The 25,824-nt window shown below is 45.0% G+C and overlaps 1 protein-coding gene across 1 annotated transcript in view; it reads left to right on the forward strand.

Moving 5' to 3' along the window:
* Nucleotides 1-25,824, forward strand: part of LOC127419089 (laminin subunit gamma-3-like) — a 149,324-nt gene that overhangs the window by 34,928 nt on the left and 88,572 nt on the right. Inside the window, exons 3-4 of the mRNA XM_051660190.1 lie at nt 19,775-19,905; nt 20,961-21,127. Coding sequence (XP_051516150.1) covers nt 19,775-19,905; nt 20,961-21,127 — 298 coding nt within the window. The remainder of the gene's footprint in view (nt 1-19,774; nt 19,906-20,960; nt 21,128-25,824) is intronic.

The following is a 25,824-nucleotide window of genomic DNA, read 5'->3' on the forward strand; positions in this document are numbered from 1 at the left end:
TTTTAGTACATCATTGTCGTGTAAACGTACCCTTAGTGTGAATAACTCCAGATGCTGTTTTTCTGTCATTACCTCAGGAAAGCACTGCTCTCTCTTTGAACGAGCATAATGACTGAAAGGGTGAGCGCTGTCTGTGACTACTAGTATATTTTAGCATTTCTGCGTGTCAAGATGAGTGGAAGAAAAAATAGTTCCGGTGCCATGCAACAACTCACTAATATATATATATTTTTTTCCACTTTGAAGCTTATGAGATGCATTAATATTCATGTAAATCTAAATAATAAGATCACTTGTTAAAAAAAATTTTTTATGTGAGGATTGAAATTCTTGATACCACATCAGTATCGGAAGTATCGATACTTTAGTATCGATCCGCCCATCCCTACTTAAAACCACAATCCTGTTACTCCTCTAAAACCCCTAGATATAGTGTGCTGAAGACGTAACACTATATATTATAAACTCAGCAAAAAAAGAAACGTCTTCTCACTTTCAACTGCTTTTATTTTCAGCAAACTTAACCTGTGTAAATATTTGTATGAACATAACAACTAAGACATAAACTGAGCAAGTTTCACAGACATGTGTCAAACAGAAATGGAATAATGTGTACCTGAACAAAGGGGGGGTGGGGGGGCAATATCAAAAGTAACAGTATTTGGTGTGGCCACCAGCTGCATTAAGTACTGCAGTGCATCTCGTCCTCATGGACTGCACCTGATTTGCCAGTTCTTGCTCCACTCTTCCACCAAGGCACTTGCAAGTTCCCAGACATTTCTGGGGGGAATTGGCCCTAGCCCTCACTCTCTGATCCAACAGGTCCCAGACATGCTCAATGGGATTGAGATCCGGGCTCTTCGCTGGCCATGGCAGAACACTGACATTCCTGTCTTGCAGGAAATCACGCACAAAGCAAGCAGTATGGCTGGTGGCATTGTCTTGCTGGAGGGCCATGTCAGGATGAACCTGCAGGAAGGGTACCACATGAGGGAGGAGGATGTCTTCCCTGTAATGCACAGCGTTGAGATTGCCTGCAATGACAACAAGCTCAGTCCGATGATGCTGTGACACACCGCCCCAGACCATGACGGACCCTCCACCTCCAAACTGATCCCGCTCCAGAGTACAGGCCTCGGTGTAACGCTCATTCTTCCGACCATCACCCCTGGTGAGACAAAACCGTGACTCATCAGTGAAGAGCACTTTTTGCCAGTCCTGTCTGGTCCAGCAAAGATGGGTTTGTGCCCATAGGCGACGTTGTTGCCGGTGATGTCTGGTAAGGACCTGCCTTACAACAGGCCAACAAGCCCTCAGTCCAGCCTCTTTCAGCCTATTTCAGACAGTCTGAGCACTGATGGAGGGATTGTGCATTCCTTCTTAACTCGGGCAATTGTTGTTTGCCATACTGTACCTGTCCTGCACGTGGTCTGCCACTGCGAGGATGATCAGCTGTTCTTCCTGTCTCCCTGTAGTGCAGTCTTAGGCGTCTCACAGTATGGACATTGCAATTTATTGCCCTGGCCACATCTGGAGTCCTCATGCCTCCATGCAGCATGCCTAAGGCACATTCACACAGATGAGCAGGGACCCTGGGTATCTTTCTTTTGGTGTTTTTCAGAGTCAGTAGAAAGGTCTCTTTAGTGTCCTAAGTTTTTATAACTATGACCATCTGTAAGCTGTTATTGTCTTAATGACTGTTCCACAGGTGCATGTTCATTAATTGTTTATGGTTAATTGAACAAGCATGGTAAATATTGTTTAAACCCTTTACAATAAAGATCTGTAAAGTTATTTGTATTTTTACAAAATCCAAAATCTTTAAAATACAGTGTCCTGAAAAATGGACGTTTCTTTTTTACTGATTTTATTATTAGTCATTTTAGGGTTTTAGGGTGTGTTGACATTACATTGTCATGGCAATGAAGTTGTACAATTGACTATAACTTTACACAGAAAAGGTTAGTAAGTGGTTTTATCACACTAAAATCATGTTAACATGCATATTGTTTTTGTCTTGTGGCTGTACTTTTGAAATAGTATTTTAATGTTTATGGACTGGCCCCATCCAATTCTATTGTAAGTGGCTCACTGTAACCCAAATTTTTCTCTCGTTTTAAAGAAAAGGAGGGGCAAGTCAAAATATTTTTCTTTTTTTTGTGGTAATCAATATGGCACAAATGCTGTGTATTTAGCTTAATTTTTATTTGAACCCGGAATATTCCTTTAAAGGATGAGTGCCATATCTTACTACATGCATTTTCTTGTAAGTCATTTTTGTTGGAAGGCATCTGACCAGGAAGTACATGTAATTATGTTTTACATCTCTCAGGCTTCAGATTCAGCTATATTTTCTGTTACCTCACAAGTTGTTTTTTGCGGTACTGCAGTTATGCATTTTTGTGATCGTTAACAAGAATGATAGCACAGCATGTGTCCCATTTCCCCTCTCTGTCACTTCTTTAATGATTGAACATTTTAACTTTCAAAACCTCTGTCAGATTTTTTTTAATAGCGGAGCTTTCCCTAATGGCATAGTTGCCCATAGATTTCTGCTCGGCAAGGCATCCATCAACATGTTGATTATAAAGCAACCCCAGATCAATAAGAAAGCCAGTTTACACGGAGGTGGTTACAAATCTTTTCTTTTGGCCCTCCACTTTATCTTTTTCTCTCGTTCTTTGTCTTTCTCCATATTTCACACCTTCTTATTTTAATGAGAAAATTAGTGCACGGTCACTTCTAATCTGAATCACAGAGATCAATGAAGTCAAACCTCCTTCATTAAAAAACACACATAACAAAATACTCTTTTCTTCTCTGTGACATATTGTTGAATAAAAATGTGAAAACGGAAAATGACTCATTTGGCTGGCCATTTACAACGCTTATTTATTTATTTTTTAGTCTGAAGCAGCCCGAATTTTCATGGAGATGAGATGAACTTTCTGGATGTTATAAAGATGAGCTGACCTTTGTAAATGTGGCAGAAATGACTGAAGAAGCATGCTTTTCATTATGGAAACTTGCCTTTTTCAGTCTAGATGAAAATAATTTTAAAAACCTTTCAGCTCATCCTCTTAGCCCAAAGAAAACTATCCACTGTGTGCCTCAGGGTGCTTTCACACATGGTTCAATTGTTTGGACCAAACCAGAGTTTGTTTCCTCCCCCTACCGCTGCCCATGCTAGTCTGTGTTCACATCATATTATTTAGGTCTGAACCATGGTCCGATTACGTAATCAACGTGAGTAAAAGAGGCAGCTATTTACCACTGTAACTAGATAACAACTCGAGAAGATATAACTGTGTTAATGTTTGTCTCTTTGGATTTACCACGAAAACTTGCCATGCACAGGACAACACTTGTTTTTGTATCCCGTGTGTAGTGGTAAAAACAAGGTTAAGTTCTTCCAAATGTTCCTAGTACTGTCCCTTGATTTAAATCCACAATGGGAGATGTTGATACAATGATGTCCTGACGTGTACAAAAATAGATCCAGAGGCAGATGGATGATTGAAAATGTTGCTTGAATTTATTGAAAGAAAATAAAACAAACAGTTTAGTTTTTAGCAGTTTGAAGGCTTGTAACATAATGAGCAGTGAACACCATGTGCACGGTTAAATGACTGTGTGCGCTTGCACCAGCACGCCCATCTGCCAGGGGTGGCATACACCCTTGTAAACCACCTTCCTCCATACCTATAGAGGGCAATAACTCACAGAACATAAACACACACTTAAACCATTTACAATATTACTCATATAATAAACTGAAATGGATTTGTTTGATAACAATTTAAATGAACAAATAATAAATGTTATTATTAAATAACAATAATATATGGCTCCTACACTGCGGATGCATTGAATGTGCAATGATGTGATGAATATTAGCGTTTATCTGCCGCGAACCCATGAATGCATTGCAAGAGATGTGAAGAATGTGAGCTGTTCTATGAAGGCGATGTATTTGGACACAAGCAGGTATGAGAAAAGCATTATACCATAATAATTGTGATAGCGAGACTGCAAATACACGAATTATACATCATCACAAGCGGTTCACTTCCTCGATTTTGTACGATTGCATTCATATAAGTAGCGAACCGTACTAGAGTTCACATGAACCGTACCCCAGATCACCAAGCGGACACGGGTGCGGTTTGCGGGTGCACACCCGAGTTCAGAAAACAGCGTTCACATTATCCAAACGAACCGAACTTTGATGTCATTTAACCCCAGGTGCACTCCAAACGTGCTAGTGTGAAAGCACCCTGATCAAATGCGAAAACGAAACGCACAATAAATGCAAGAACACAGATGGAAAAACAACGTTTCTACTGGTATGTTTGGCTAGGGATATTAAATAACTAATAACCACTCTAAAGGCCTTTTCACACCAAACGTGACACAATTATGAGAGGCGAATCACTGACATATGGCACTTTTCCATAGAAAGCTAAACAAATGTTTGCCATTAGCACATTCATGCCTTTACAATAGGTGGTGCTAATCGACTAGCAATTTTTTGTTTTTTTTTCTCCACTTTTTCTCCCAATTTGGAATTCCCAATGTGCTCTAAGTTCTTGTGGTGGTGTAGTGACTCACCTCAATCCAGGTGGTGGAGGACGAATCTCAGCTGCCTCCACGTCTGAGACCGTCAACCTGCACATCTTATCACGTGGCTTGTTGAGCGCATTACCATGGAGATATAGCGCGTGTGGAGGCTTCACACCATCCACCGAGCGAACCACATTATAACGATCACGAGGAGGTTACCTTGTGTGACTCTACCCTCCCTAGCAACCGGGCCAATTTGGTTGGCTTAGGAGACCCAGCTGGAGTCACTCAGCATGCCCTGGGATTCGAACTAGCGAACTTCAGGGGTGATAGCCAGCATTTTTACCACTGAGCTACCCAGGCCCCCATTGACTAGCAATTTTACCCAGTATGGTAGGTGGCTCAACGCACCTTTGAGCTGGTCCGCCCTTCGCTCATCACCAGTTTAGAAGAAATAACCACTTGACAAGTTTGTAAAACAAAAAAGAAAAGCAAACAATTCTCTAACAAGAAAAATAAAACAAATCTCTCTACCAGCTGAAGCAGCGATAATGAGTATGTTGTTGATTTGCTCAATAAGAAAGAACTTTCGAGACACTTCACAAACTATTTCTGTTCACCTGCTGGACAACATGACAGTATTATCATGAATACACAGTCTGAAGAGTGATTAGAAAGAACCAAGTGTAAAAAATGGTTTAACTGTTAAAACGTTATCATTTGGAACAATATTAATTATATACCACTGCCATGCATACTGTAGATACTTGTGTTAAGTGCATTTGTTTAAAATCACTGCGTAATGTACACTCATAGTGACTGTTAAAACAAATGTTTGACTGTATCTTATTGCCATGTACATCTACTTGTGTTATATCTGCTCAAAACCCTGCATGTGGAATTTAAATGCTCCAAGAGTGCAAGCAAAAAAACACAGATCTCACCCAACAAAACCTTCAGCTGACCCATTATTAGATGCTTTAATGCTGCTAACTACTATTAAAAATAGCACAGTAATAACAATTTTGTTTTTGGTATTCAAAAGCACACAGAGTGCACCACAAGTAACAGCAATAGTATTAATATTATTTATATTTGGTGAAGAAAAACACTTATGATCCATAAAGTTGTTTATTAAAATAGTGATACAAAGGTAAAGATGCTACGATATATATTAAAGATATAAGAGAACTCATATAAGATTAAATGCAAAAGCAAAACAATAAAGCTGGAATAAATTATGAAGACAATCCACATACGATCAGATCATTTTTAAAAGGGGGATGCAAGGCAGTGATGCTGCAATATCATTTACATGTTAAGAGAACCCATATGCGGAAATTTTAAGGCATTTAATGCAAATGAAATACACACTGGCCGAGTTCGGAACTGCATTTTACCATACTACTTCTACTATTTCTGCCATATGGCAGAAGCAGTGAGAGTAGTATGGGTAGTATGCCATTCCAAACTCAGCCATCCTTACTGCTGTTTCAGGATTTCTTCCTCAAGTTACTTCAGCTATTAATGTCGGTGATGAACAGCTTTCTGTGCTTTAGCGCCATCAGTTGCTCTGGTTCTGGTAACTGCAACGGCTTCTGACACATAATCTAAAGCTTATATATTATTGGTCAGGGCTTTTCTTCACCAGGCGAAGAAATAAAAACGACACACTCACCGTAAAAAAAGCTTTGCTTTGTCGCGTGAACATTCGCTCCAGGTGAGAATGGCTCGTTAGGAATGTATTTTATCGGTTCAAAATGATGATCGCAGTGAGAAATCGCGCTGAACATTCACTTTTGGTGTGCAAAGGCCTTAAACCTCTTTAATTTTTGAAAATATTTTTTAGTAGCACACTTCCTGTGCCAACTGTTAACATATAACATAATAAAATACATATTATACAACAGATAGCTCAAACTCTAAATTATCATTGGCCCATGTTCAAAGACGTTCAAGCGCACACCTATAATCGCACATTTATATTAACCCTTTAAGATTGTACGGTGGGCCCGCGAGAAAAAAAAATAACTTCATGAAAATAAATGGAACATAAAATATCACATTCCACTACTAAGAGGAGGTGATTATCTTTCAAACGAGCACAAACACACAAGTTAATCAAATGCCTAGATCATTAGATAATCCACATGAAGCATAATGTTACATATGGCCACCAGGAGATAACGGCAAGTACATGACTGTAAAGGGCTTAGAGGGAAAGGAGGAGGCGAGAACCGGCTTGACAATATAAATAATAGTTTAATAATAAACTTAAACAAAAACACCCAAACATAAACACATACAGGGCAGCTGCCTGTAATTCTCTCTCTCTCTCTGGAACTGCCGTCTCCGGTCGCCTTTATACCTCGCTCGCCTCATCAGGCTGATTGGGGTCCGGGCGTGCATCATTCTGGTCCGGCCCCGCCCTCCTCCGTGCTACACTCCTCCCTGCATTGCCTCAGGCCGGGGAGCCCCCGGCATGACGTACATCCCCCCCCCCTCCGGGGGGGCTTACCTTGCACCCCGCCTACCGGCGGGTCATCCCTGCCTTCTTCAACCTGGGAAGAGACAGGAGGAAAAAAAACAGGTGAGGGAAAGGCCACATGGAGCGACAGCGAGAGAGAGAGGAGAGAGAGAAAAATAAACTCACTCACTGGTTCTCTGATGCGCCGTCGCGTGATCCCCAGTCAATCATCCACCCTCTCAGGCGGACGACAGCCGCTCCTCCCCGGGTGGACTGGAGTAGAACCTCCGACCCCCAGCGGACATAACACCCCTCCGCGTTTCTGGCGGCCCGTGGGGACACTCCTCCACCCCTGGCAGCAGCTCCATCGCTCCAGGCGGTCGGGGAGTCCAGTCGCTCCTCGTCTCGTGGATGGTGGCCGTTCCCCACGTTCGGGCTACTCCATCCCCCCGGCGGATGGCAGCAGCGCTCCCCTGGGTGGACGGCAGCGTTGAGGACTCTACGACGGACATCCCTCCTCCCTCCCGGGTGCTGGCACCAGTGTAAAGGGGTTAGAGGGAAAGGAGGAGGCGAGAACCGGCTTGATAATATAAATACTAGTTTAATAATAAACTTAAAAAAAAACACCCAAACATAAACACATACAGGGCAGCTGCCTGTAATTCCCTCTCTCTCTGGAACTGCCATCTCCGGTCACCTTTATCCCTCACTCGCCTCATCAGGTTGATTGGGGTCTGGGCGTGTGTCATTCCGGCCCAGCCCGCCCTGCCCTCCTCCGCGCTACAATGAAACAGACTCACTGAGTCAAATGGCACTCATTCTGTGAAATCTCATTACTAAAATCAAGTCTCCATGCTATGCAAACATTTAGTCATTGTCGTGTTTTTTTAATTTTTAATTTTTTTAATTTTTTTTTTAATATATAAGCCTGTAATTTTGGGTATGCCACTGAAACAGGAAATCTTTAAAGACTCAGAGCATAAAGGGTTAGTGCACCATTTTGCTATATTGCTCAGCAACCACAAACAGCCTATAGAATAATGAACTATATTGCTTGGTGGAAGAGTTGTTTATTTCGATTATTAATTTAATATATGTTACTATTTATTGAACATTTGTGTCTTAAATCCTATTTTTTTTTTTCCCGCTGTTTTTGAAAAGCAATAAATCACTACAGTCTGTGTGTTAAAATTATTTACCTTTGTGGTAAAATTGTGATGCATGGCCTCTCGTGGCTTATTGCTTCATTAAAATAAGAAAACTCACTTATACACTTATTTCATGGACTAGGGATGTCCTTTTCTTAACAGTTGAGGTTAAAACCCCAGCTTTCACTGACTACAATGTGTCTGTTTGGTTGGAAAAATTTCCGAATGTTCTTATTTAATTTTCTACATGAGCAAAGCATAAAAAGAGGCGTACAGGTCTCTGACACTTGGTTGACCCTTCCTGTCTTCTCCTCTAGACTCTGCGAAAACATCCATATTTCATTCACTTTAAAGCCTGAAGAGAGCATCCTGCCTTTAGTTTTAGCATTTTAATCCTAGTGTCTCTCCTTTAAAGCTCTGTAGAAAGAATGTTAACAGATATCCTTCTCCTCTCAGAAGAAAAAAGGGTGAAAAGGAAGGATGTTTGAACTCCAAATCGGATGACTGTGACGAGAGGCCCCCTGGGTTGCATTCCCATTCTGAGAATAATTTGAGAAACAATATATATAAAAATTTTTAAAAAAGCTCCAGGAGAGAAAGAATGGACTCCAGTCAGCTGCATTATGTTACACACAATAATATCTACTATTAACTCGGTTATTTATAAATATCTGCTTCAATTATCTTTTAAAGTGTCTTTCTCAAAAGTGTTAAATCTAATAAAGATGTTCTGTGATATGGTCCTACTTTTTAAGTAGTTGGTTGGTTTTAAAAGGGAAAATCTGAGCAAATAGTAATGAATGCTTGTTGTCTAACATCTTCAAGAGATGAATAATTCACAAAAGCACTGTACAAGTAGCAGAATGTGTTAACCCTAACCTCTTCAAAGAAAAAAATAAACATGAATACAGACCTAGAGAATATTTCTCAATTTTCACTAAACAGTTTCTCCTTAAAGTGCTGTAAGCGATGTTAGCCGTTTTGGAAAGTTTTTGAAACGTTTTTTTTTCTTTTTTTTTTTTTTAAGATTGACCAATAGATCAAAAACATTGCAGACTCACCTCTTGGCTCAATATAGAGAATACAAATTCAAAGCTGCAATTTGCAGCAATCTATGTGCTGGAAACAGGTGTAACTCAGTCTTAAAATAATGGACAACATAAGTTAACATGATATTAAGAGCGTGATTTGCAACGTTATGTCAGTGTGGGAAAAGCCTATGGATCTATTAATGTATGCATGTTCTTCCTTTTTCATCATTACTAAACAAATTGGCTGAAAAAAAAAAAAAAACATTCACCTTGTAACCAAATGCTCAATGGTTTCCTGCAAAGTAATGGATTACTTCAAAGGGGGATATTTGTATATATTTTTTTTATTCTGAAAGGCATTATTAGATATTTTTTCCACTAACAAAATCCATGCTGAAGATGAAAGCTGTCCTATGAATTCAAATTTAATTTGTTCGGTCATCCATTAAATCAGTGTGCACGCTCTCTCTCTCTCTGGTAGAGTCTTGAGAGCTGGGTGTTAAATTGGAACGCCATCATTGAATGAGAATGAGAGAGGGAGCGCGTAAATGCAAGGAGCACACAGTGATCTTAAGCTATCAAATTAAAAAAGTTATTCAGTTTGAAATGAGGGACAAGACACTTACTGATGCATTCTAATCATAGAGACCCGCATATGAGGGAGGGATTGAGGAATAGGGGAGGAGAGACAGAGTGTACACACAATTGTGTAGTGCTTGATGAGAAAACAGGAAGTGGATTTGAGAGGTAAATGGCTAATGGGTGGTTTAAAAATAAAGATTTGTTAAAAATGCCATACAAAAAGTACAAAGTGTAGCCTTAATCTCTTCCAAAAAATAAATAAATAAATGAAAACAGACAATAAGACTGAAGTCCATTAAAACTAAAACCTTTTCTCCCTAGTCAGCAGTTTTAATGAACTCATCAGCCAAACCTGCAGAAGCAAATGAAGACTAATTAACTGCTTGCTGCTGTTTGCACAAAGAACCACCAATAAACGATCTAATAATTAACCTTTCAAAGATTACTTCCATCCTGCCATGTAAATAATATCTCAAAGAGCAACTGGCTCGAGACAATTAGTCATAGTTCAGCTGGCATTAATCAGGAAAAAATGGCAGGCAAAAATTTAAATTGTATGTAATATTTTCTTCATTATGATGTACCATCAATTTGAATGTCACTATGGTTTAGCCACAGAGTATTGGACTATTTCTATCAGAGCAGTAACCCTTTGAGCTCTCTCTTTTAATGGAAATTTGAACAATTGTTTTGTAGGAAGTTGTGACCCATTTGGTAATCTGTCCCTTAGTTGTAAAAGTCCCAGTGAATTGGCTTGACGCATTTCGTATTGAAGCAAATGGCAAATAGTTCTGTGTTTACATCACAGCCATTAGGTGGTATGAGGGAGAGGAAAATTCTCATTTTAGAGAGCATTTGTTTAGAAAAAAATGAATGAGTGCAGTGTGAGTCATGAATATTTTGGTCTGTATTACATCAAGAGAGAGACTGTATATTCTAAATGGGTAGGCCTCCTTAAAGTGAATTTTGTCAACATTTACAGCAGGAGTAAACTACAATAGCAGATGGCTTCAAATCAATGTGTAACTATAAGCCTCAAAATTTTGATTTTTGATTTCAGATAGGGGGCTCTATTTTCATGAGTATGCACAGTGCAGGACTACGTGCTACGACCGTGCACAATGTCTTATCCAATTTTCGTGGCAGTGCAAAGCGCAAGTGGCTGTGTGTGGAAGTGTTTGCGCTATATGTGGGTGTATGCATGCAGACTGGGGGTGTACTGTATGTAAATGAAGTGGCGTAAATCACAATTTGATATTTCACAGAGAAATAGGTCATTGCGCTTAGACGTTTCAAAAGCAGGTCTGTTTTCAGCCTTAAGTCTAAACTCAGTTCCCTATCTGTCACTCACTCGACGTTGTGTCGATGTAGTGACACTAGGGGTCACTCTTGGGAGCCCGAGACACCTCTGGTCTTTGATAAAAGGCCAGTAAAAATTGGTGAGTGGTATTTGCATGCCACTCCCCCAGACATACGGGTATAAAAGGAGCTGGTATGCAACCACTCATTCAGATTTTCTCTTCGGAGCCGACCGGTCATGCTCACTGAGCTGAATACTACTGTTCATTCACCTCTGCTGGATCTGACGGTGCATTTCAGCGGCTTCTCCCCCCTCTGCACTGGTGCACTGCAGAGAATGCCCCTGGGCTCTTCGGCAGAAATAAAAGAGTATATTTCTCTAAAATATTATATTTCTCTAAAAGAGTGCACACACGGAACGTCTTTTTAAAGATGCTTTTCCGATTGTGTGTTATTCCTGGTTGCGCTCGTTATCTCTCGCCTTCTGACGGTCACGATCACTCTCTTTCGTGTCTGGGCACTGCTCACGCGGAGACAGCGTTCGTGGATGGTCATGTTCTCATTGCGAGAATATGTCCATGGCAACGTTGCGTTCGCGGCTCACCTTTGTAAGAAAGCAAGCCACCCCAGAGGCTCCCCGCCTCGGTCCTTTTACCCACGGGTATGAGGCCAGCGCGGCTAGCATTGGGGGCGATTTGGGGACCCCAATGGGACCGCCTCCGCCGGACCTCCTATTCCCCAACATGCTCGTCTGCCCCGATCGGGCTTCCGGATGAGTCTGCCGGCTCATCTCATGGCGAGTTCGACCTCTTATTCGGAGCCCACGAAAGTGATGAGTTCTCGAGCGCAGCATCAGAGAGTGGGCTCGACCAGTCGGAAGCCTCAGCTGGGCTCCTCCCTTCGGGGTCGATTGCCCAGTCACAGGCTGACGCGGAGATGACGACATGCTTTCCCGGGCAGCCGCGAGCGTCGGCTAGAGTGGAACTCACTGCTCTTCCCTGAACCCTCACAGCTTGGTGATTGGTTCCTGGGGCTCGCGGCGCCGCTCAAAGCCACGCCTCACTCCCGTTCCTTTCTTCCCGGAAGTGCATGAAGAGCTGACAAGGTCGCGGGAGGCACTTTTTACTGCCCGGTCCCGATCTATTCAGCTTCCCCGCCCTCACTACCCTCGATGGTGGGGCGGCCAAGGGCTATTCGGCAATCTCCCGGTGGATAAAGGCGCTCGTGGTGCACCTATGCCCGCAGAGTGCCGCCACCTGGTGCGGGTGCCCAAAGCCCCCATCCAAGGCCTGTAGGTTTACGTCGTCTCTGATGGCCAAGGCCATGGTGCCACTGGATAAGCCGCCTCCACCTTGCATGCCATGGCTCTCCTGCAAGTCCGCCAAGGTGCTAAAGGAACTGCACGAGGGTAGTTCCGCCCCAGGATTGATGTAGGAACTGTGCTCGGCGACCGACCTCACTCTCCGACGACGGAGGTCACGGCGCGGTCTCTCGGGCGGACGATGGCCACACTAGTGGTCCAGGAGCGCCACCTTTGGCTCAACCTGGTCGAGATGGGTGAGGCCGACAAGACACTATTCCTTGCTGCCCCCATTTCCCAGATGGGCCTATTCGGCGACACCGTCGAGGACTTTGCCCAGCAGTTTTCGATGGTAGAGCAGTAGATGGATGCTAGCCGGCATATCCTGCCCCGGAGCGGCTCAAGATCCCGCACCCCATCTATTCATCGCCAAGGGCATCCCCCTGTGGTGACTGCACTGGCTCCGCCACAGCCCGCCCCTTCGGCCCGGCCCCGGCATGGAGCCCACTGCAGGAAGCAGACGCCACCCGTCTCGCGGCCGCCCAGAACCCGTGAAAGGCTTCAAAGCGCCCTTGAGACGGGCGACCCAGGGACAACGAAACCCGCTGCTCTGGAGCTGGTAAGCAGATCTCCATCTTTTTGTTACCTTTTGCATTTAATTGCGCTGCATGCCCAAGTGGCTGCAGTACTCAAGAGCTCAGCAAGAGCGGTTTCCTTGTTCCCTGGGTCACATATCAAGTGTGCACAGCCGTCATCACGACCACCGTCCACCACTCTATTTGGCAGGTTTGGCGCTCCAGCGGCGGTCTCCCGCCCCTGAGCGCCCAGCTGTGGCACAAATCCGCCCCCGATGTGACAGTCTCCATGGGTCACGAGGACGAGGACTTGGCTGTGCGATTCACTTCGTAGGGCGTCTGCCCAGGTTCAGCGGTGTCCACTTCAACCTGGTGAAAGACGAAAACACTGCTACCTGGTGCGGAGATCGCTACCCTCCTACGGAAGGACGCGATAGAACCTGTCCCTCCAGCCGAGATGAAGAAGGGGTTTTTCAGCCCCTACTTCATCGTACCGAAAAAAGGCGGTGGGTTGAGGCCAATCTTGGACCTGTGAGTTCTGAACTAGGCTTTACACAGACTCCCGTTCAAGATGCTGACGCGAAAACGCATTCTGGCGAGCATCCGGCATCAAGATTGGTTCGTGGCGGTAGACCTGAAGGATGCGTACTTCACGTCTCGATCCTTCCTCGACACAGACCCTTCCTGCGGTTTGCATCCGAGAGTCAGGCGTATCAGTACAAAGTCCTCCCTTTCGGCCTGTCCCTGTCTCCTCGCGTCTTTACGAAGGTCGCAGAGGCTGCCCTTGCCCCGTTAAGGGAGGTGAGCATTCGCGTTCTCAACTATCTTGACGACTGGCTAATCCTAGCTCATTCTCGAGACATGTTGTGCGCACACAGGGACCTGGTGCTCTCACACCTCAGCCGACTAGGGCTTTGGGTCAACTAGGAAAAGAGCAAGCTCCTCCCGGTTCAGAGCATCTCTTTTCTTGGTTTGGAGTTGGACTCAGTTTCCTTGACGGCGCACCTTACGAACGAGCGCACCTAGTCGGTGCTGGCCTGTTTGAAGGCATTCAAACAGAAAACAGTGGTTCTACTGAAACTTTTTCAGAGGCTCCTGGGGCATATGGCATCCTCGGCGGTGGCCACCCCGCTCGGGTTGATGCATATGCATGACTCAAGTCATCACCCCGGTTTGTCACTGTCTTTTCAGCCCTTGGACCGACCTCTCGTTTCTACGGGCAGGTGTTCCTCTAGAACTGGTCTCCAGGCGCGTCGTTGTCACAACAGTCACCTCCAAAATGGGCTGGGGCACTGTTTGCAATGGGCACGCAGCCGCCGGCCTCTGGACGGGTCCGAGACTGCATTGGCACATCAACTGCCTTGAGTTGTTGGCAATTCTGCTCGCCCTGCGGAGGTTTCAGCCATTGATCCAGGGCAAGCACGTGTTAGTTCAGACAGACAACATGACAATGGTAGCATATGTCAACCGCCAAGGCAGTTTGCGCTCTTGTTCTATGTCACAACTCGCCCGCCGTCTCCTCCTCTGGAGTCAGCACTACAGCGGACGCGCTGTCATGACAGGTTACCCTCAGGGGAGAGTGGAGACTCCACCCTCAGGTGGTCCAGCTGATTTGGAGTCGATTCGACAGGCACAGATGCACCTGTTCGCCTCCCAATAATCCTCCCCACTGCCCGCTCTGGTATGCCCTGACCGAGGCCCCCCTCGGCATAGATGCACTGGCAAACAGCTGGCCCCCTGGCATGTGCAAATATGTGTTTCCCCCAGTCAGCCTGCTTGCACAGACCCTGTGCAAGGTCAGGGAGGACGAGGAGCAGGTCGTCCTGGTAGCACCCTACTGGCCCGCCCAGACGTGGTGCTCAGACCTCACACTCCTCGCGACAGCTCCCCCCTGGTGAATTCCCCTGAGGAAGGACCTTCTTTCTCAGGGACGGGGCACCATCTGGCACCCGTGCCCAGACCTCTGGAATCTCCATGTCTGGCCCCTGGACGGGACGTGGAAGACCTAAGCGGTCTACCATCTGCGGTGGTGGACACGATCACTCAGGCTAGGGCCCCCTCTACGAGGCGCCTGTATGCCTTTAAGAGGTGTTTGTTCGCTAAGTGGTGTTCTTCCCATCGGGAAGACCCCCAGAGATGCGCAGTCAGATCAGTGCTTTCCTTCCTGCAGGAGAGGTTGGAAGGGAGGCTGTCCCCTTCCACCTTGAAGGTGTACATTGCCGCCATAGCAGCACACCACGACGCAGTCGACGGTAAGTCCTTAGGGAAGCACAACCTGATCATCAGGTTCCTAAGAGGTGCCAGGAGGCTGAATCCCTCCAGACCGCGCCTCGTTCCCTCATCGGACCTCTCTGTAGTTCTTCAAGGTCTACAGAGAGCCCCCTTTGAGCCTTTGCAGTCAGCCGAGCTTAAGGCACTCTCCTTGAAGACTGCCCTCTTGACTGCGCTCACTTCCATCAAGAGGGTAGGTGACCTGCAAACGTTCTCTGTCAGTGAAACGTGCCTGGATTTCGGTCCAGATTACTCTCACATGATCCTGAGACCCTGACCGGGCTATGTGCCCAAGGTTCCCACCACCCCTTTATGGACCAGGTGGTGAACCTGCAAGCGCTGCCCCAGGAGGAGGCAGACCCAGCCCTGTCGTCGCTGTGTCCGGTGCACGCTTTACGCATCTATTTGGATTGCACGCAGAGCTTTAGAATCTCTGTGCAGCTCTTTGTCTGCTTTGGTGCACAGCGGAAAGGAAGTGCTGTCTCCAAGCAGAGGATCGCCCACTGGCTCATTGACACCATAACTATGGCATATGTCGCCTAGGACATGCCGCCCCCAGTAGGGCTACCAGCCCATTCTACCAGGGGTGTAGCGGCTCCCTGGGCCCTGGCCAGGGTTGCCTCTCTAACAGACATTTGCAGAGCAGCAGGCTGGGCAACACCCAACACCTGTGCAAGGTTCTACAACCTCCAGGTGGAACCGGTTTCATCCCTGGTAGTGGCATGCAACACAAGAGGATAAGCCCGGGATAGCTAGCCGGGTGTATCACTTGCACATAGCACCTTCCATCTCCCTTGGAGCTGAAGACGTGCGCCATTAATTCCCAGTAGAGTTCACAAACTTTGTTCCCTGGTTGACTTCCTCTGAGCCCTGTGGCAGTCGAGTCTTCGGAGAGACTCGCTGCCAGCCCAGTACACGCGCTAACTAAGAGCCCTGTTCTGGGGTAGGTGCTCCACATGTGGCGGTTCCCTGTAAGCCTAACCACATGCAATCTATATCTTCCGCTAGTTCGTTTCCCTGCTGGCAAACTGTGTCTTCCTTGGGCAGATCCCCTCTGCCCCAGTCTCCATGTTTGTAGTAACTCCTCCCCCATTGGGCAGGATCTACCTTGAAGGCTCTCCACATGGTTGTAAAGACTGTGTGACGTATTCTTCCACTTAAATATCTCCCCCTCTTTTTGGGCAAGGTGTGGCCTCCGCAGTGTCTTCCCCTTGGGAGGGACACCCCCCAACTAGACCTGGCGGCCCAGTCGGATAATTCCCCTTCTTTTTTAGTGAGTGGAAAAAGGGAAGGGGAAAAGAGGCCATGACTGGGTTAAGCCTGTCTCTATCTTTGGGTAGTCGACTTGTCCCCAAAAAGGGCCGTTCGACACTCATAACTATGTTGGGGGAGGTTACGTGTCGACCTGGTGCACTGGCTATGAGGCACACAGCAGTCTGCCCACCACACACCGCCAGTTCACGTAACACAGTTCAGCCAGTTGTGGCGTTTCGTATAAGGGACCCCTAGTGTCATTACATCGACACAACGTCGAGTGAGTGACAGATAGGGAACGTCATGGTTACTGGTGTAACCTCTGTTCCCTGATGGAGGGAACGAGACGTTGTGTCCCTCCTGCCACAACGCTGAACTACCTGCTGAAATGGCCGGACCTTATATCAGCTCCTCAGCATAAAACCTGAATGAGTGGTTACATACCAGCTCCTTTTATACCCGTATGTCCGGGGGAGTGGCATGCAAATACCACTCGCCAATTTTCATTGGCCTTTTATCAAAGACCAGAGGTGTCTCGGGCTCCCAAGAGTGACCCCTAGTGTCACTACATCGACACAACGTCTCGTTCCCTCCATCAGGGAACGGAGGTTACACCAGTAACCATGACGTTTCTACATTTGCAGTTTGGAGATTCCACCAGCAGTTGGTAATAAAGTTCATGTCCAAACTCTGAAAATATAGTGGAACATCAAATTATGTCCATGACGATCAATGTTGTGTTAAACTCTCTTTAGGTCATGGTTTATATTTCAATTAGTATTATTATGTTTATATTTGCAATTTTATTTATGATCTAATTTGTATTGTTATTTTTCTACTTGTAGTGGTGGAGTGATTTTTAAGTCACTGCAAAAGTGGTCGGAGAGAGTAGAATGCTTGGGTTTGGTTTGATTTTTTTTTTTTTTTTTTTTTTTACCACTTCATTATTTAGAATTTAGTATCGTTTGAAGTGTAATTTGAATTTAGAAATATTTTTGGTTTAATGTTTTCGTGTTTTAATAAATGAATAAAAATTTTCAAAATCAAAATCGATTGGTAGAAGTGAAGTGCGTTCCGATACAATCACTGTTAATAGACTACTAGCCATGATTTGTGTGTCAGTAGATGAAAATGATTAATAGTACTACATTCTATATAATTTAATGGAGCGTAAATCCAAGTACTGATGAGAACCACATTTTCCATGTGTATAAAAGGAGCTTATCACTGTCATAGAAATATGCCAGACATTCAACAGGGATGCAATTAATGCACAAAAGAACATACAGTAAGTCCATACTGAGAGAAGGTGGTGAAAGAAGAGAAAGTTGACAACTAGTATGCAATAGGAAAGTTGCAGAGCTTTAGATGTGGGAAAGAAGAGAGAGAGGCTAGGGAGAAGATAAAGAATATTGTACACAAAGAGAAGTGGAAGCAGAAGAACAGAGGAACATATATAATAAAAGCAAAAGCAAAGTCAGAGGAGCATTGTCAAAGAGACAAAGACACATGGAGGGGTTATTTGTTTCTCTGTCGTGTTTACTTAGTTGTTCTGAAAAGAGTTACCATCCCTCCGAGAGGAGATTTGGATGTGCTTCCAGGGTTTTATTGGCCAATTCTACCCTTTCTTTTATCGTATTCCCTCGTTTTCCAGAATTAAAGATGTGTGTGCTCACCTCCTCAAGCCAGATTCTCACACCGTGCTCAAAACCCATTAACACGGACAGAACATGGGTCAACAGGCTAGCTACTGATAAGGATGACCAAACTCTATTCCTTTCACACACACACACTGTACTTGACCAGACTTGAACGAGGGTAAATAATTTTTTTTTTTTTTTTAGGCAAAGCTGCGCAGATACTGTACACATATTGTAAAATGAGGACAGATCCATTTCTGTTTACTCATCTCCAGTGTTGAGTGTAATCCAATTACAAAGTAATGATTTACTCTAATTACTTTTTTGTCAAAAAAAGTAGTGTAATGCATTACATTTTAAATTCTTGTAATCAGATTACAATTACTGACTTTCAAATAATTTATTTACTTTTAAGTACATTATAGGGTTATGCTTACTTCTAATATATATTATTTATGTAGAATACATGAATTATAGCCCCATAACGAGTCATCGTGAAGGATAAATGTGAGGTGGTGAGTGTATGACTTGTGTGTAACAATGAACAAGAAAGAAATATAGACATTATTTTGAATTTGTTGAGTGGAAAAGTGTTTAAAAAGTAACTTAAAAGTAAAGTAATTATTAATGTGATTACTTTTTCAATGAAGTAATTCATAAAGTAATCTGATTACAATTTTATAGAAATAATTAGTAATTTGTAGTGGACTACCAACACTACTCATCTCACTCTTTCTTTTTTGTTGTCTTACATAAGCGCATACATACATAAAGAAGTCCTTACTTTTTTTTCTTAAAGTGCACTTCAAGACAATCTTTAAAAGAAGTATGGTTCTGCTTTGCTTATTTTCCATGAAGGTTCACATATTTTGTTCAAATTTGAAGGTTCATATATTTTGCCTGTTTTTAGGTTCAGAGTTTAAAGCAGTACTGGTATGTGTTTGTTTGTTCATATTTTTGTGCTATGTAATTATACTAATTTGTATTATTTAACAGTAATAGTGCTGTTAGTTTTAGACCCTTTACCTTTTGTTGCACTTTGTGATCTTACCAGCAGAACACAAGCACAAGCAGACACACAGACTATAAAAATAGTTATCTTTGTAAACATCATCATTGAAAAAAAGAAGGAACAGTACAGGTATTATGGTGTAATATGGCAGTTTCCACGTATAGGGTACCCTAGCTAGCCCCTATACTGATCTTAATTTAGGCATAATCTGCAGCCTTTTTTTATTATTATTAATTTTGGTGTTTATTTGATAAAATTTTTGTAAAAGGGCAGCAAATATTGTAAACCTCATTTAAAGGAAATGTTAAATAAAACAGCTCCTATAATATTTAGTTTGATCTCCTGAGGTTGAGCATCTTCTCCTTTGCACTGATCACTTGGTAATTATTATTTTTTTAACTTAATTTTAGTTTCAGACCCTATTTCTTTGGAAAGTGCTTTGGTTTTTCAAATCAGATTTGAGAGAGAATATGAGAGATAACTGATGGACATGATTCCAACGCTATGTTTGTTTTTCAGATTTTGAATGAATAGACTGCATAAATCTAGAAGAGACAGACCAGAGTTTTTCATAGCACGTGCACTCTCTCTCTCACGCCAGACTTTCTTTCCCTCTCTCTGTCATTCTGCAGGACTGGGTGACAGCTACAGATATCCTCATCTCTCTGGACAGACTGAACACATTTGGGGATGAATTCTTCAAAGATGCCAAAGTGCTCCGCTCGTATTTTTATGCCATATCTGACTTCTCTGTGGGGGGCAGGTAAAAAACACAACCATGGAAATATATTGCACATATTTAAGATGCCACCAGTGTGTTCCATGCAGATTTATATAGATAACAAAAAGAGTGAGTGATGAATAGGAAAATTTAAAGAGAAAGAGTTCTAAATATCCAGAGAAAATGGGCTTAAAGGGATAGTTTTACTATAAATCTTCCCTTTCACATTTGAAAGTCACATGTGGCGCCTGATTAGTTTCACTTTCACATCGGAAAGTGAAAGTGGAGATCTGCAGTAAAAAAGGGCTTAAATATTGATCTGTTTTTCACCCACACCATATTGCTTCTGAAGTCTTATGGAATACTTTTATGGCATGAGGGTGAGTAAATGATGAGAGAATTTTCATTTTTGTGTGAACTATCCCTTTAAGTAACATAAAGAAAGAAAAAAGAGCAGATGATATGTCTGCTGCAGGAACAATGTTGTTTACAGCTAGTGTATTTGTAGTATAAACAGGATATGGAAAGGAGGCTGTGTGTGTATTTGTGTGTGCACAGATGTTTGTCACCATTTGTCACCATCTGTGTGTGTCTGTGCACTTGTATAAGGGTTTGCATGTCTTATTTATTTTATATTTTTACATCTGATGAAAGTGAATATCTGTAAGCGTAGCCGAGAATACGCACACAACACTTGCTAAGTCCCAAACATTAAAAAGAAACTTAAACATACAATAACAAATGTGATGTCTGCACTGCGGTCAGTGCATGGGTAATTTATCAGAATTCACCTCTACTTTGTATTTCTGACAGTAATAATATATTTTGACATTTCATATTCTGTTTTAAGGTCCCTGTAACATTTTTTAAATTTGCTTTGGTTTAACTTGGTTTAAAATTTAACCATATGGCTCATTTGTAACTCTCATCGTAGTATGCCTCATCCTGAGCTTACACTTGATAAACCTTGGTAGATACACAAAGATTCAATTCAGAACAAAGGGATTTTACAGTTTGGAAGTTTGCAGATGTCAAAAAACAACAACATGAGCCTTAAAAGTAGGAATGCGAATAATGTGCTCTCAACTCTCTTGAAGGTGCAAGTGTAACGGGCATGCCAGTGAGTGCCTGACTAATGAGGAGGGCCGTTTTGTTTGTGCTTGTGAGCACCATACTGCAGGCGTCGACTGTCAGCACTGCGCCCCATTCTACCAGGACCGCCCATGGGCTCGGGCCACTGCTGATTCAGCCAACCAGTGTGTGAGTAAGTACCGGCTGAGGCAACTTGCATTTGATGTAGAGGTCCACCCTGAACCCAGACTCAGATTTGATCATGACTAAAATCTTCTCATACTTGAAAATGGAATGGCAATAAAAATGTTATATATAATTACATAACAACAACAATAATAATAATATTAATATTTAAACAACGGAATTTAACAGAATAAATAAGAATGTATATGTTAACTTTAATGCAATTTTTAACATAAAATAACAATAAACAATACTTGTACAACATTTATTATTTATTTATCTTGGTTATTGTTAATTTCTACACATACTAATACATTTTTTAACATTAAAAGTTGTATATGTTAACATCTGTTATTGCATTATGAACTAACATGATCTAACAATGAACATTAGTTCATTTATAAATTAGTGTAGCGTGGAGGAGGGCGGGGCCGGGCTGAATGACGGACGCCCGGACCCCAATCAGCCCGATGAGGTGAGCGAGGGATATAGGCGACTGAAAACGGCAGCTCTCTTGAGAGAGAATTATGGGCAGCTGCCCTGTATGTGTTTGTGTGTCTTTTTATTGAATTAAATATTATTTACATTGTTAAGCCGGTTCTCGCCTCCTCCATTAACTTGTACCACCTTTACATTGGTGCCGAAACCCGGGATCCGTAGTTGGAAGTACGCCCCATGGAGCCCTCCACCCAGTTGGCCGAAGTCCTCCAGTCCCTTGCCGGCCTGCATCAATCTCACCAACAAACCCTGCTTGAGCTGCGCCAAGAACAAGACCGCCGGTTCTTTGAGATTCTGCGAGCTCAAGCAGAGGACCGGCACGCGATCCGGAGCCTCCACAGCCAGGAGAGAGCCCCGGCCGTGACCCCGGACAGCCACAGCCCCCTGCCCCCACCCACACTCTAAAAGATGGGGGCGGAAGATGACCCAGAGGCCTTCCTCGATCTCTTTGAGCGAACCGCGGAGATCTGGGGCTGGCCACGTGACCAGTGGGCAGCCAGACTCCTTCTGTTGCTCTCCGGGGAAGCCCAGCTTGCGGCGCAACAACTGCCGGCGGCTAACCTCCTGGCTTATGAAGATCTAAAGAAGACTATTCTGCAACGGGTTGGCCGCAGTCCAGAGCAGTACCGCCAGACCGGCCGCCCATTTGTGTTCTCCCAACAGCTCCGAGACGCATGCCGGAAGTGGCTGCTGGCAAGGACTCGTGACGTCGAGGGAGTGGTCGACCAAGTGGTGCTGGAACAGTGCTCCTTCGACTGCCAAAGGGAACGGCGGAGTGGGTCCAGTGCCACCGTCCGGCATCACTGGAGGAAGGAGTCCGAATGGCGGAGGACCATATGGCAGCGTACTCAAGGGCAGAAGAGCCCTCTTCTCTCTCTCTCTCTCTTCCCCCTCCCCCTGTGTGTTCCCCCCTCCCCCTCACTCTGCTCTCTCTCCAGAGCCCGTTCCTACCCTGCGGAGGCGAGGAGCTCCGCCACCACGGCCAGTTCCCCGAGCGAGGTGGTGGGCACACACCCCTGCCTCTACAGTGCCCCACCACTCTCCCCCTCAGGTGGAAGTGTCCGCCGACACAGGTGTGGGCATGGCATCTGGGCCGGCCTGCTGGAGTTGCGGGGATCCTGGACACTTCCGGGATCAATGCCCCGTGATGGAGCTGGGGATGGTGGTCCAGATCCCAGACGCCCCGCAGGCTGCCCCGACCGAGCCGGAGCATACCGGATACCGGTAAGAATCAAGGGGGGTACTCACCAAGTTTTGGTGGACACAGGTTGTAATTAAACCACTATCCACCAACGTTTGGTTCAACATGAGGCACTGGGCACAGCTAAAACAGTGAGGGTGAAGTGTGTGCATGGGGATATTCACAAATACCCTGTGGTGACCCTTGCAATTAAATTTTGAGGAACAAAACATAGAGTGGAGGCCGTGGTTAGTTCCTGCCTCACCCATCCACTGATTCTGGGGACTAATTGGCCTGAATTTCAGAATGTATTAAAGGGAATATGTGCGGATGGGTCCTGCGTAAATGCAGTGGGATGTGAAGTGTGTGATGCTCTGGCGGGGGAGGCAGAGCCGGGGCCGTCTTCGTCAGATCCACGTCAAGATGACGTGGGGGGGAGAGGCTACGGCCCTTCCCATCCTCAGGGGATTTCCAGAAGGGGATTTCCCTTTGGAGCAGTTGCGAGACAAAACCCTCAAGCACGTCTTCGACAAAGTGAGAGCGGTTGATGGTCAACAACTCCGACCGAGCTTCGCACTTTCATATCCCTATTTTTCTATTATAAATGAGTGGTTGTATAGAGTGACGCAGGATGCTCAAACAAAGGAAGATACAACCCAGCTCTTAATACCACGGAGCCGCCAGGAAATGGTGTTCCAGGAGGCTCACTATAATCCGATAGCAGGTCACCTAGGGGAAAGAAAGACACTGAACCGCTTAATAGCCCGTTTTTATTGGCCGGGCATTGGCGGCAATGTCCGCAGATGGTGTGCGGCATGCCGTGAATGTCAGCTGGTGAATCCACCGGCCACCCCAAAAGTGCCATTGCGCCCCCTTCCACTGATCGAGGTCCCCTTCGAGAGAATTGTCATAGACCTCGTCGGGCCATTAGAGAGGACAGCACGCGGACATCACTTTGTATTAGTCCTAGTGGATTATGCAATGCCATATCCGGAAGCAGTGCCTTTGCGCAATATCTCAGCATGCAGTGTTGCGGAGGCACTCTTCAAAATAATCTCCTGGGTGGGGATTCCGAAAGAAATCCTTACCAATCAGGGCACAACTTTTATGTCACAGACACTACGCGAGCTGTACGAATTATTGGGCATTAAGTCAATCCGCACCAGTGTTTACCATCCACAAACAGATGGCCTGGTCGAGTGATTTAATAAAACCCTTAAGCACATGATTCGTAAGTTCGTGCACGGGGATGCCAGAAATTGGGATAAATGGCTCGACCCCCTGTTATTTGCAGTACGAGAGGTCCCGCAAGCCTCCACAGGGTTTTCCCCGTTCGAGCTGCTGTATGGGCAGCGCTCGCGCGGGGTGCTTGACGGCATCCGCGAAGCTTGGGAGGAGGGACCTTCAGATAGCAAAAATGAAATCCAGTACGTTCTTGATCTTAGAGCAAAACTCCACACCTTGGGGCAACTAACACAGGAGAATTTGCTCCAAGCTCAAGAACGACAGAGCCGACTGTATAACAGGGGAGCTCGGCTGCGTGAATTTGCACCGGGAGATAAGTTACTCGTATTACTCCCCACATCGAGCTCCAAATTACTCGCCAAGTGGCAAGGACCCTTTGAGGTCACACGACGAGCGGGGGATCTCGATTATGAGGTGAAGCGAACCGATAGAGGGGGCGCACGTCAAATATATCACCTCAAATTCCTGAAATTGTGGAGGGAGGCGGTCCCTGTGACGTTGGCTATGGTAGTTCCGGAGAGGGCAGAGCTCGGCCGGAGGTGAATAAAAAACCTAATCAGAACACTCCGGTCACTTGCAGAGACCACCTCTCACCGTACCAGCTCGCAGGGGTTGCCAAGTTGCAACAAGAATTTGCAGATTACTTCTCCCCTCTACTGGGTTGTACGAACCTCATCCAGCACCACATCGAGACCAAACCGGGAGTAGTGGTACGTAGCTGTCCCTATCGCTTGCCCGAACACAAAAAGGAAATAGTTCAGGAGGAACTGGATGCAATGCTCGATATGGGGGTAACAGAGGAATCCCACAGCGATTGGACCAGCCCGGTTGTGGCGATGGAGTCACTGCCAGGGACAGAGGAGTGTCCCTACGTGCTGCCAGAAAAGCGGAGAGGCGTTCTGTCCGCTGAGGGTCAGAGGTTTGACTCCGGTCCGCCCGGGGAGGAGCGGTTGTTGTCCGCCTGAGAGGGTATAGGAGTGATCGGGGACCACGTGACGGCGCATCAGAGAACCAGTGAGTAAGCTTTTTCTCTCTCTCCTCTCTCTCTCACGCTGTCGCTTGTTTTCCCCTTCTGTCTCCTCCCAGGTCGAGGAAGGCGGGGATGACCTGCCGGCAGGCGGGGCACAAGGCACGCCCCCCACCCCGGAGAGGAGGGGGGGATGTACGTCATGCCGGGGGCTCCCCGGCCTGAGGCAACGCAGGGAGGAGTGTAGTGCGGAGGAGGGCGGGGCCGGGCGGAATGACGGACGCCCGGACCCCAATCAGCTTGATGAGGTGAGCGAGGGATAAAGACGACCGAAGACGGCAGCTCGAGAGAGAGAGAGAATTATGGGCAGCTGTCCTGTATGTGTTTTTGTGTCTTTTTATTTAATTAAATATTATTTACATTGTTAAGCCAGTTCTCGCCTCCTCCTTTAACTTGTACCCCCTTTACAATTAACATTAACCAAGATTAATAAATTGCATTATCAGTGTTGTAGTACTTGAGACCGGATTCGTTCTCGAATCCAAGTCCAAGACCATATTTTCATGGTCTTGGTCCTGTCATGGACTCCTGAGCAATTTGACTCGGTCTTGACTCAAACTTGAACAAGTGTGGACTCGGACTTAACCCTGAGTCCAATCGAGTCCCTTTAAAAAAAATATACAGTGAAAAGCTTCAACTTATCTGACTGGTAATATCAGAGATCTTGGCGTAATGTCCTGCATTTCAGTCTGCTGAGTAGAATCAGAACTAGTGATGCCCAGTTCACAAATAAATCATTTTATTGAGTCGGTTC

Source organism: Myxocyprinus asiaticus, chromosome 3, assembly GCF_019703515.2.
Source record: "Myxocyprinus asiaticus isolate MX2 ecotype Aquarium Trade chromosome 3, UBuf_Myxa_2, whole genome shotgun sequence".
Taxonomy (NCBI): Eukaryota; Metazoa; Chordata; class Actinopteri; order Cypriniformes; family Catostomidae; genus Myxocyprinus; species Myxocyprinus asiaticus.